General features: G+C 49.4%; 1 protein-coding gene across 1 annotated transcript in view; it reads right to left on the bottom strand.

Annotated features, from left to right (window-relative positions):
- Positions 1–6,305, bottom strand: part of C9H16orf96 (chromosome 9 C16orf96 homolog) — a 37,381-nt gene extending 31,076 nt beyond the window's left edge. Inside the window, exon 1 of the mRNA XM_057749545.1 lies at positions 5,886–6,305. Within this exon, the coding sequence (XP_057605528.1) occupies positions 5,886–6,305 (420 nt within the window). The remainder of the gene's footprint in view (positions 1–5,885) is intronic.
- Between the last annotated feature and the right edge of the window lie 7,273 nt (positions 6,306–13,578).

The following is a 13,578-nucleotide window of genomic DNA, read 5'->3' as shown; positions in this document are numbered from 1 at the left end:
TGGACAATAAGCACATGAAAAGATACTCAACATCATAAGTCACCAGGAAAATGCAAATCAAAACCACAATGAGATATGCTAGGATGGCTATCATCAAAAAGACAGAAAATAAGAAGTGTTGGTGAGGATGTGGAGAAATTAGAATCCTCATACACTGCTGATGGGAATGTAAAATGGTGCAGCCTCTCTCAAAAAACAGGCTGTCAGTTCCCCAAGATTGAAACATAGAGTTACCATGTGATCCAGCAATTCCACCTCCAGGTATATAGAAATAAAAGCCTATGTTCACAGAAAAACTTGTACAGCAATGTTCATAGCAGTGTTATTCCTAAAAGCCAAAAAGTAGCAACAACTCAAATACCCATCAACTGATAAATAAAATCTGGTCTACCCATATTATTTTGTCAAAAAAAAAAAAAAAAGTACTAATACATGCTACAGATAAACCTGAAGACATTATGGTAAGTAAAGAAGTAGGGCTCAAGGAGGTGCAGGAATGGAGAATGACAGCTAGTGGTTAAGGGAGTTCTTTCTGGGTTGTTGAAAATGTTCTAAAATTGACTGTGATAGTTGCACAACTGTGAATATACCAAAATCACGGCACTGTATACTTCATTTTAAATTGAGGTAGGGACTTCCTTGGTGGTGCAGTGGTTAAGACTCCTGGCTCCCAATGCAGGAGGCCTGAGTATTCGATCACTGATCAGGGAACTAGATCCCACATGCATGCCACAACTAAGAGTTCACATGCCACAACTAAGGAGCCGGCGAGCTGCAACTAAGGAGCCCACCTGCCACAACTAAGACCCAGTGCAACCAAATAAATAAATAAATACATACATACATATTTTTTTTTAATTAAAAACAAATTGAGGTATAATTGACATATAACATTATGGTACACTTTAAATGGATGAACTTTCTGATATATGGAATATATCTCAATAAAGCTTTAAAAATAGCAGTTTTAACTGGGGGAAATTTCAACACTGTCTACTGCATGGTATTCACGAGTTATTGTTAATTTTGCTGGGAGTGACAAGGTATTAAGAGACCAGTTTTACAAGTCCTCATCTGCTGTAGATAGGAAAATGCTTTTTACAGACATCTACAAGGTCCAGATCCCCTATCTATGCAGGGATGCTTCTCCCTCCCCTTGTCTCTCCAGCTGTAACCAGGGGACCAAATTACCTGAGCAGGAACCATCCCCTACCATGGGTAAGTACAGGGAAAATCCAGAAGAGATGGCCTGGTGGGCTATTCCATGGGTAGAGGCTGCACAGGAGAGGAGGAAGACTCCTTTCTCATGGGCGCTTGTCTCCTAGGACATGCAGTTAAAGGTTTCCCACCCCAGACCTAGCCTGCTTCTCACAAGGGGGGCCATGCCCTGAACTCTGGACTGTGTTGGTAGGAGAATAACCAGGAAGGGCCCACTTGGCCCCTCAGGCCATAATCAGGGCTGGGATAGGGCCAAGCTCAGGGAAGTGAATTCTAGAAAGCTGCCCTTCCTGGAAGCATAATGTCCAGACATTCATTCTCCCTCTGTCTGTTTGTCTCTGTCTGAAGAGGGCTTCAAGAATATATGTTCGGCCTGGGGGCCAAGTGCTTCCAGAAGCTTTCAAGGGGCAATAACGGGGTCCAAGCCTCCCTTGGACAACCACCCTTGGACATTCACACTCTCTTGGACAACCACCTAGACTGGTCTACAAGGCCTCAGCGCCAGGACTTTGGGAAATAGGAATGCTAACACCACTTCCTTTCCAGGGAATGAGGACTGCAACAGCCCTACCCAGCACCCTGGGAAGGCTGCTGTCAGCGCAGGAAGTTCATTCATTACTATTGCTGCAATGACTTTCACCCTGATTCTCTAAAACCCCAAAGTGTCTTTCACGCCCTTAGGCTTTGCTTTGAAGTTCTCAAAAACCCATTTAAAATCATTTTAATTGTGGGATACACAGCAGATTTTGGTTGGGGGAGTAAAATGGGGAGGGAGTTTTGAAATTTCAAAAAGAGCAGCAATGGGTTGTTACAACCCCCTACTGGGACCCACAAGTTTATTTATGGAAACAGAGTTAGCCAGAACAACCTTAATAACCAACAGCGGACACGGCCCCTCATTTCCCCCTGTGAGGCCAGCTGGGGTCATCATCACAGATGAGATAATCTGAGATAACAGAGGCCTCAAGGAGACAGCCAGTGGCTTCCTAGCAGCTTTCTAAAACTCCGTTCACGGCCGCCTGGGAGATGCGGGCAGGGTCTGGGAACCTGCAGTTCTAGAAGAGCTCCCTGGCGCTGGGAGCCTGGGTCGATGCCCCCTTGGGTGCAGAGCAAGGGGAGCCAAAGTTTTCTAACTCATCAGTTCTCAATGGGGCGATTTGGCCCCTGGAGGGCATTTGGCAAGTCTGGAGACATTTCTGGTTGTCATGACTACAGGGCGCCCCTGGCATCTAGTGGGTACAGGCCAAGGATGCTGCTCAGCATCCCTCAGTGCATGGGACAGTCTCCACCACGAAGGATTATCTGGCCCCAAATGTCAATTGTGCCGAGGGTTACAAACTGCAATCTAAGCCTGCTTAGTGAGGACCTGCTGCCCTGCCTGAGCCCCCAGATACGGTGGCATGCTGACCAAGAGCACCAGCCCTTGTGCTGTGCCTGTGCATCCTCCCAAACCTTCTCCCCAAAAGCCCCCTCAGTGCCTGGTTTCAGGGCACCATTCACCCTATCTGGGATGGGTGCTAAGGCTGGCAGGCTTGTCTTTCCCCATAAAGGGTGGCATTTGGTCTGCCAGCCTGGCTGACAAGGGTGGGGGTGGGGGGATGGTGGGGGTGGGTTGCAGACTCTTAGCTAAGCAGCTTGCACCACCCTAGAACCAGCTACCATGGCAACCCCGACAATGGGTCACCGTGGTAACCCTGACAACCTCAGCTAGGCTGGGACTGGGTGACATTCTCTGACAGTGGTGGGGACACTCCTAGGTGCACAAAGAGTCCTCTGAGGGCAGCATGACCAGTTTTGAACCTGTCCACCAGCTCCCTTTGTGAGCTGGCTGGGCCACTCTGGGTACTCGTGCATTCTAGATGCCTTCATCCATCAAAGGCAGGCCAGGAGCAGGCTGCTCCGGAGGGGCTGGCACGTCGGACACTATGTCCACCTCTCCAGCTCTGAAGCCCTCATAACCTGCCCTCGGCCACCCCTGGAGCCTTCTGTGTCTCTAGTAACAATTCTTGTCTTAAAGTCTATCCTGTCTGATGTTAGTACAGTCACTCCAGCTCTCCTCTGGCTACTGCTTGTGTGGAATATCTTCTTCTATCCTTTTACTTCCAGCCTATTTGTCTTTGAATCAAAGTGTGTCCCCTGGAGACAGTGTATAGTTAGATGACGGTTTTTCTTTTAACTGATTCTGCCAATCTCTGCTTTTTGTGCATGTCGTAAAACACACATAACACTAAAGTGAACAATTCAGTAGCACTTGGTACATTCACAACTTTGTGCAACCATCACCACTATCTAGTTGCAGAACATTTTCATCACCCCAAAAGAAACCCCATATCCACCAGCACTCAACCCCCAGACCCTGCCAAACTACTTTCTGTCACTACAGACTTGCCTATTCTGGGTGTTGTCTATGAAGAGAATCGTGCAGTGTTGTCCTCTGTGCCCGGCTGCTTCCACTGAGCACAAAGATTTATGCCTCACACTGTGTCACTCTGCCTCTCACCTTCATCAGACCACCTCGGCCAGAAAGGACATCCAGCTCTGTGCTAAGCAGTTCCCAAGCCTTATCTTGTTTAGTTGTTGTTGGGATTTTTCTTTGATAATGACAGGATCTGCCTCTTAGAGTCGCTAAGAAGATTAAAGGAGTGAACAGACGGAGCATCCAGTTCACCTGGCAGGCAGTGAGCACTCGTTCTCAAGATCATTCCCCCGGGGAGGGAGCCAGTGGAGGAGTGAGGGTGAAGGGGGCAGACAGGAGACGGGGCATGAAGCTCAGGAAAGTCGGGCTGGTGGACTCTGGCCTGTGCTTCTCATGGCCCAGCATCTGAGTTCTAGGAGGGGAGCTTTGCATTGTCTGTTTCTGTCACGTCTACAAACACCTGCACTAGGGCTTCCACCGTTTTCAGCCCCCAGGTTGGATGGAAAGCCCGGTCGTCCCTGTGTGTTGATAACTTTCGTGGTGCCTGCCACTCCAGGTAGTGGGAATGGGCCCTCGGGAGCTCTAATTGTTAGGCACGACCCTGCCTGCCTGGCCAGGAGTGGGCACCTGACCCCAGGTGTGCTGTCTCATTCTTTTACCCAAAAATTATAGCCAGAAGACCCGGAGACTGGCAGCTTAGAAGCTGAGACAGGTTAAGTGCTGTCTTCAAGATGCAGGAGATCTATGAATGCTTCCACCCTGTGAGGCCTGCCCACCCACTTCTTCCTTGGTGCCAATGAGAAACCCCAGCGTCCTTCAAATAATATGCTGTCTTTGTTTAAAGAGTCTCAACCCAGGAATTCCCTGGCGGCCCAGTGGTTAGGACTTGGCACTCTCACTGCCGGGGCCCAGCTGGTTCAATTCCTGGTTCGGGAACTAAGATGCTGCAAACCTCACGGCAAGGCCAAAAAAAAAAAAAAGAGTCTCAACCCAAATGCCCATCAACAGATGAATGGTTAAACCCAACGTGGTCTGTCCCTACAACAGAATACTAATCAGCCATAAAAGGCAGTGAAGCACAGACACAGGCTACAACATGGATGAACTTGGGATACATGATGCTCAGTGAGAGAAGCAAGACACAAAAAGCCATGTATTGTGTGATTCCATTTATATGAAATGCCCAGAACTGGTAAATCTTTAGAGCCAGAAAGCAGATTAACATAGTCGGGTGGAGCGGGGAGGACTGGGGAATGATGAGGACACAGAGTTTCCTTTTGGAGCCACAGAAACAGTTTAAAAGGAGACAGAGGTGGTGCCTGTACTACATTATCGATGTACCAAATGCCACCCAGTTGTTCCCTTTATGTCATGTGACTTGCACCTCACTTTAAAAAAGAGGAGTATTAACCTAAGACATTCTGGCATGACTCCTCTGGGTGATGGACGTTCTCTGCTGCACCTGCACATCCATCCTCTGTCCCTGCTCAGTGCCCTCGGAGGCTGCCCCATAAGTGCTGCACCCTCCACCCTGGTGTTCTGACTTCTGACCCTCCTGTTTGGCCAATGGGAGGAAGGGAGGAGAGAGAGGCCAGGGTATTTGTTCCCCAAGATCCAACTCTTCCCCAAGGCTACAGCTCCTGATGGATAACTGGGCAGGGGGGTGGGGTGGAAGGGAGCAAGTGGTCCAAGGTGGGTCCTGAATCAGAAGGCCTCTCAGCTCATCCCTGTTCCACTGTCACTAGCTGCTGCACCCTCAGCAAGTCAATGAACATTTCTGAGTGTCAGTTTCCTCACCTATAGGTCCTCAGTTGTTTTTTTTTTCATTGAGGTGAGATTCATATAACATACCATTCGAAAGTGTACAGTTAAGTGGCATTTAGTGCATTTGCAGTGTTGTGCAACCACCAGCTCTATTTAGTTCCAAAACCTCGTCATTGCCCCAAAAGAAAACCTGTAACCACTAAGCAGTCCCTCCCACTTCCCTCTCCCTCCAGCCACTGGCAACCACCCATCTGCTTTCTGACTCTAGGAATGTGCCCACTCTAGACATGTCACACAGTGTGTGGCCTTCTTTCCTCTACACTGATGAAGGATGCAAACTTGGAGCTTTGGTTCTGCCTGAGCTGCCAAAGCCAAGTTCCTCCCCCTGTTTAAGGGCAGGACCCCTCATCAGGGGCACCAAGTAGGGGTGAATGGCCTGGCAGGAGAGCCAAGAAGGCAGGCAGCTTCTGGAGGCCAGGTGGCTTACCTTGGCCACAGCTTCCTCGTTGCCCTCCACTATCTTCCGGAGCTTTATCAGGTTCCACAGGTCCTGGGCGGGCTGGCCAGTGCCCTGGCTGCCCTCCAGCAGCTGGGAAGTGGAGGGCAATTCCCGCAGCATGGCCAGCTGGCTCTCCAGCTTGTCTGTGCGGCTCATCAGGTGGTCAAAGACATTGCCAAGCCTCTTTATGGGGTTGAGGATGGGCTGGACATCTCCTTCCCGGGGAATGAACGCGGCTGGCGAGGTGTGGAGGAAGTCCTCGTCCCCCGAGAGGACCTTCTCAAGGTTGGCCATGTGGATGTGCTCCAGGATGCCCTGGAGCAGGAGGTGCAGGGCCTTGAAGTTCACCACCCCGCATTGCGGGATGGCGATGTTGACCAGCTCCGAGAACGTGAGTGAGAAGCTCATTCTGCCGGTGCTAGGGGCCGGCGGGGCTGGTTTTCCGGGCGTCCGTGGGGGACAAGCGGTGGCTTTCAATGGACTCGTGAGCTGCACAGACAGGTCCTCAGGGGCCTGGGGAGCCTGCAAGTCATAGCAGTCAGGGAGAGAATGGCCTCTGTCCCTGCCCGAGCTCAGATGAGTTTCCTGTTGCTAGGACACCAGAGAACATGGACTGGGGGCAAGCTTCCGAGAGCCTGGGGTGGGCAGAGGAGCTGCTCAGTTAATTGTTGAAGAATGTTCCAACAGACCAATGAGCCACATTTTAATTCAAGCCCTTCAGTTATGTAACACCAATGACCCCTTCTAAGAAGAGTATGGAGGCGGGGAGGGTGAGAGAGAGGCAGCTCGCTCCTTGGAAGCCTCTAGAATCAGGACAGAAGACAGTTCTTGGAGTTAGGAAACCCCAGATTCCCGTTCTGGAACCCCAACAAAATGTAAATTCACTAGCGGATCCCGAAGCCCTGAATTTCTCCTGGTCTCACTGATGGGAATTCATGTTGGAGCAGACACTTCTTGCAGCATTGGTGTACATACCATGTAAACACCACGGGTCAAGTACACAGCTCACGACTGGCCTTCAAAAAGAGTCAATGGGGTCTCTAAGGAAAGACTAGCTCAGCACTGGGGTGGTTTTCATGGCCTGGGCTTGGCAATCGAGGTCTCTGTCTTCAGGATCTGGTACCAAAACCAACGGCAAGTTTTGTTGCCCTGTTGCAGTGGCTTAAGTCTGCTGTCCAGGGCCTTAAGTACAGCGACTGCCCCGTGAGAGGACTGGACAGCTCATGTGCACCAAAGCGGGAGGTCAACTGTTATCAAGCCCAAGCTCGTTCTGCTCGTGGCAGGACAGGCCAATAAATCGGGAGACGAGTTCTTGGAACAAGGAATAACAATTTTAATCAGAAAGCTAGCAGATGGAGAAGATGGCAGACTAGCATCTCAAAAAACCATCTTACCTCAGTCTGAATCTGAATTCAGGCTCCTTTCATACACAAGAGGGGAAGGGGGAGGAACCCACTGCAGCACCAGCCAATGGCTGAGCAGGACCACTAACAGTCACTGATTGACAGTTGCTCACTAACTGGTCGCTTGCTTGGGGGAGGGGCCCGCTGTGGCGCTGACCAAGGGCTGAATGGGGCTGCTATAGCTCGTGCCTGCCTCACCGCTATTACATCCTGAGCAGAGAGGTGCCACGGTGCCAGAAAGCAGCCACGTCTGAAGAAGTACCGGGCTGCTCCAGCAACCTCGTCCTCCAGCTCTCAGCAGAACTAGGCACGCAAGTGAGGGACACTGCAGTGGCCACGTGCAGGCAGTGGACGCACCTGCCACTGGGATCGCTATCCAAGGTGGTGGGTGCCCATGGGCTTAGCCTGCCTCTGACTTCACCGGTCAGCTCATGACTGATGAGGCAGCCTGGGAGCTGGTGTCCCCGGAGCAGAGCTCCCGCCTGCCCATTTGCACAGTGAATGGGTGGCTGGCCAGAGGCCAGTCTGGTAGGCTAGGCCCAGCCTGCCTCAGAGAGGAGGGGCGGAGTGGCCCCTGCCGCAACCACGTGTTGGCTGGTTCCAGGGAGGGAGGAGGGAAGGGCCCACCATGCTTCAGGTTTGGGCTGGGGAGGCCACTGTTACATAACCACACACAGTCCAGCTAACACCCTCCTGCCCCCCACACTTCGACAAGGGCAGAGCTCTGGGTACGGTGATGCGCATCCTGAGGGCTGACTCTGTCCACCCTCAGCTAGAAGGGGGTATGAAGGAGGAGAGAGGCAGCCTGGATGGGAAACTGGACCGGCTAGGGGGGCCTTGGTCCAATCTTGTGAAGGTAATTTCCCAGAACCCCTGACCAACAGGGCCGTTCTGCCCCACGATGGGCTCAAGGCCAAACAAGGCTGGTCACAGTTGTGTCTGAATTCAGACAAGAACAGAACGTTATCCAAACTACAAACGTGATCATGGGGCCCCGTCCTGGCTGAGCTGAGTGACCGCTGCTTCTCAACCAGCTACACCATTAGCTTCGCTTCATTCCTCCTGCCTTCGAGATAAGACTGGTTAAAATACCAGTCACAGAACTACCCCTACTTCCTGACAGCACCAACCTAGAACACTACCCCATCGCTTGACAGGCCAAATCCCAGAACAAGTCCTTCTACCTTAACCCTCTTGTGAGATGCCCCTGGATTCCCCACTGTGTTGTTTGATTAAAAAAAATTTTTTTTTTTTGGCCATGCTGTGCGGCTTACGGGATCTCAGTTCCACAACCAGGGACTGAACCCAGGCCACGGCAGTGAAAGCGCCAAATCCTAACCACTAGGACCACCAAGGAACTCTACAAAGTCTAAAATTTCAAGTGCTGCCTTGACATCTTTGGGTCTCACAGGCCCCCTTGGTTTCCCCTGCTCTTGTCAGATGTGCCCCTCACTCAGCAGGGAAGAGAAGACCCCCCCCACTCCGCTAGTCCCCCCACCAGCCAGACCGGCTGCACTCCACCCTGTCCTCATCCTGAGGGGCTTCAGTTTCCTGCCAGCCTATGAAATTATTCCAACAAGCCCGTCACATCCTCCTGTGGGAACCAAGGGAGACCCCCCCATGCCCCATTACTACAGGAACTGTACCCACAGCCCCTGCTGGTTCCCTCTGCTTCCTAACGCCAAGAACTCTGCCTTCTGTCCTGATTCTAGAGGCTTCCACCAGGTGGCCCTCGGTGTCCTCTTCCCCCGGCTGTTGAGTATACGCGTGGATCTCACCTGCCCAGTGCCAGGTGTGGTATATTGAGGGCAGGGTCCCTCTCCACCAAGGGGTGAACGGGAGGTGATCAGAACACACATGGTGTGTGTTCTCCCTTATGGCAACAAGTCCATGAGGCCAACTTTGCTCAACTACAGCTGGGTTCCTGGTGGTCTCGACTGGAAATCTCCAGTGGTTGGAGCTTTTTGGACTTTGGCTCTGCAGACTAGGGACTGTGGAGCTGTATTATTATGGAACCAGAAGCAAGACTTGCCAAGGTGGGCGAGGGAAAGTAAGGCGGGGGGTAGGGTAGTTTAGTGTAACAGCTGGAGAGGAGAGCATGGAACCAGACCACATGCCCCACAGGCATTACAAAGAAATGTGAGAGACAGAATCTGAAGCAATTCTCAGTCACTGGGGGCCAGGCTGGGAAGCTGGTGTAATGACAAAGTGGCTCTTTGTTATTTTAGGGGGGACGCCTGGCAGATGAAACTGTTCCTGTGTCTGGGGAAGTGTCTGCTGCAGGAGTCCTGGTGGGCGGTGGAGAGTTACTAGGCCCCAGCTTACTCTGAGGCTAGGACACCTGCATTTAGAGAAACGTCACGGTTGGTGCTGGCAGCTCCTGCTGCCTCAAAGAAACTCACCACAAAGAGCCCAATCTGGTCTCAGGCCTTCAAGATAAGGGCTGCAAGCCCACCACAGAGATGTTGATATACTTTCCAGCACCCAGCACTGGATCTGGCACTGACTCTTCATTCTCTCCTTCAACCAATATTTTTTGAGCACCTACTATGTGCCAGATGCTGCTCTTAATTATGGAGGAGACCTCAGTGAGGCCTGAGGAGGTCTCCGATCTCACAGAGCATACAGGTTACTGGGAGAGACGGACACTTATTTTACAACAAAGAAAACATATTTCAGTAGTGAAAGGAGTTATGAACATAGTAAAACAGGGCAGGGAATTCCCTGGTGGTCCAGTGGTTAGGACTTGCCGCTTTCACTGCTGTGGCCCAGGTTTAATCCCTGGTTGGCAAACTAATATCCCACAAGCCGTGTGGCACAGCAAAAAAAATTTTTTTAATTAAAAAAATAAAATAAAACAAGGCAAAATGAGAGTGGGGGATGGACATTAGTAGGCTTGTTGGAGTAGCCAGCCTCCAACATACCCTCCAAAGATAGCCCCTGGGATTCACCCCCAGGGGTCTTCCCCAGCACTGTACCAGTGAACCTGGTCATGGTCCCACCAGCCTGCATCCTCTACACACATGTATTTGCTCATTTCACATTGCAGAATGGCAAGATGTGGGAAAGCTGTGTATGCTGCAGGCAATTTGATGCTGCTAAATCAAAACATTTATGATAAAAATGCAAAAAAAAAGTCAATGTGTTAGACTTGAAAGGATCCATAAACTTTAAAAATCATGGCATTCACCATAAAACTCCTAGAAGAGACCATAGGCAAAACATTGTCTGACATAAATGATAGCAATGTTTTCTTAGGCCAGTCTCCTACGGCAATAGAAATAAACAAAAAAATAAACAAATGGGACCTAATCAAACTTACAAGCTTTGCACAGCAAAGGAAACCATAAACAAAATGAAAAGACAACCTATGAGCTGGGAGAAAATATTTGCAAATGATCCAACTGACAAGGGTTTAATTTCCAAAACATACAAACAACTCATACAACTCAAGAACGAAAAACCAAACAATCCAATGGAAAAATGGGCAGAAGACGTAAAGAGATATTTCTCCAAAAGAAGACATACAGATGGCCAATAGGCACATGAAAAGATGCTCAACATTGCTAATTATTAGAGAAGTGCAAATCAAAACTACAATAAGGTACCACCTCACACTGGTCAGAATGGCTATCATCAAAATGTCTACAAATAATATATGCTGGAGAGGGTGTGGAGAAAAGAGAACTCTCCTACACAGTGGGTGGGAATGTACACTGCTGTAGCCACTATGGAACAGTATGGAGGTTCTGCAAAAAACTAAAAATAGAGTTGCCATATGATCCACCAATCCCACTCCTGAGCATATATCCAGACAAATCTCTAATTAGAAAAGATACATGCACCCCTGTTTTCATAGCAGCACTATTTACAATAGCCAAGACATGGAAAAAACCTAAATTCCACCAACAGAGTAATGGATAAGATGTGGCATATACGTATACAATGGAATACTACTCAGCCATAAAAACGACTGATATAATGCCATTTGCAGCAACATGGATGGACCTAGAGATGATCATACTAAAGTAATTCAGACAGAGAAAGACAAATACTATATGGTATCACTTATATGTGGAATCTAAAACATGACACAAATGAACTTATCTATGAAACAGAAACAGACTCACAGACATAGAGAACAGACTTATGGTTGCCAAGGTAGGGTGGGGGAGAGAAGGACTGGGAGTTTGGGGTTAGCAGATGCAAACTATTATATATAAGGTGGATAAACAAGGTCCTATTGTATGGCACAGGGAACTATATTCAATATCCTGTGATAAACCATAATGGAAAAGAATATGAAAAAGAATATATGCATATAATTGAATCACTTTGCTGTACAGCAAAAATTAACACATTGTAAATCAACTGTACTTCAATAAAATTTTTTAAAAATTATATCATTTTAGGTCTGAAAATAAAACATTTGTTATAAAAATGAAAGACCCAAAGACCTGGCTGCTTGTGTCGAAGAGGCCACCTCACAGGGTGTTCCCGGCTTCCTGGAGGGTCTGCTGTCCCTGGGGAGGGACCCTGTCCTCAGGTCGGCAGACAGCAGCTGTGAGCCGGCACCACTCAGTTCTGATGGCAGAACCCTAATTCAGACAATTTCAGGACAAACTTGTCACTGGGAACTTCTCTGAATGGCTGGTCAAAGCCAGAAGCCAATTAACATGATTGGAAACAAGCAGTAGCATTTTTTTTCCTCCCAAATAAATTGAGGTTGATGATTAAATCAGTTCTGTAAAGTGCCGTTCTTCCTCTTTGCCCAGACAAACCATTTTTCTCACTGGATAAATGGCTAAGAATGATAACCAGGCGCCCTTTCCTCTCTCGCTCTGGGAAGAACTGAGAGGGGAAGGCTCAGGCTGCTGGTGGAGGATTAGAGCTTGTGGTGAACGTTTGTACTTTCTGGCAGCCCAGTATCTGGACATTCTGCTTATTTAGGGTGGGGGTGGAGGTGGGGGATCTCACAACAGGTGCTGGTGACCTGAAGGTCTGGAAGTTCCCTGGTGGCCTAGTGGTTAGGATTTGGGCTTTCACTGCCGTGGCCTGGGTTCAATCCCTGGTCAGAGAACCGAGAAGATCCCACAAGCTGCATGGTGTGACAAAAAAAAAAAAAGGAGAAGAGGAAGAAGCAACAGCAGCAGAAGCTGAAGATCCCACCCCACCCACCAAGGTCTCATTTGTAATTAGATGTGAAAAATCAACAAGGCAACTGCTGTCTCTGGCTCTGAATTTTGAGACCAGTGTTTTAAAAAACCTCTTTCAGCTCTGGAGTAACCCGCAGGAAGTTGCAGGGCTGTGGAGTAAGCTTCGGTCTAGGGTGGTCTGTGGGTCTGCAGTGACTCAGCCCCTTCTTACCATGTTGAGCAAGAACCTGACCTTAGGCAAGCCACTTAACCTCCCCAAGCCTCAGCTTTCTCATCACATTCTAATCTCACCAGGATGAAGGGCAGATGAAAAGGGAAGGGAGTGCTCAGGACAACTGCAGTGTAGTTGCAGGTTCAGTGGCCAGGTGACTGGGTAACGGCACGCTCAGCTTTCATGCCAGACTGCCTGGGGTGGCATCTTGGTCAGGCCCAGCTTCCTGGTTCCCATCTGAGCTGGTTTCCCCAGCCAGGAACATAATTCTGTGAGCAACTGTGACCTTCCAATCAAGTCTTTTTCTGCTCAGGTAACCTGAGTCAGTTTCTGTTGCTTGCAACCAAGAACCTCCAACCAGTCCGAAGTGCTCATTTGTGAGGCCGGCTAAATGAAACGAAAATGCAAATGGAACGCTTACAAGTGGTAAGTGGCAGCTGGGTGTCCAGGGGAGGCTAGAGCCAATTAGAGCCTCCATTGCTCGGTCCCCTTATGCCCACTACTCAGGAGGATGTGTCCAGGTGGGAGCAGGGAGCTGCAGGGCCCACATTTCTCCTTGGGGTGGGGGTGGAGGGCGGATAAAAAAAAAAAAAAAAAAAAGTTTACATTTTTACTGGGACCGGGACAAGGCACTGTCTAGCTCCCTTAACAAGACCTCAGACCACAGGTTTCCAGGGACTCATAAGAGATGCTCATGGAAGTTCTAGATGCCTTCCTCCCCTCAATCATCCACATCACATCCTTCATCAGGCCCTATTGACTTTTCTTCCTAAGTATCTCCCAATTTCATCCACTCTTCTCTTTGTCCACGGCCAGCCCTGCAGTTCTATGCTTGGACAAACACCAAAGCACTTGACATGGTCTACAGGGCGCATGGCTGGACACCCTCTAACCTCTTTTTTTTTTTTTTG

This window comes from Hippopotamus amphibius, chromosome 9 (assembly GCF_030028045.1).
Source record: "Hippopotamus amphibius kiboko isolate mHipAmp2 chromosome 9, mHipAmp2.hap2, whole genome shotgun sequence".
In the NCBI taxonomy this organism is placed as follows: Eukaryota; Metazoa; Chordata; class Mammalia; order Artiodactyla; family Hippopotamidae; genus Hippopotamus; species Hippopotamus amphibius.
This window is presented reverse-complemented; position numbering and strand designations above follow the sequence as displayed.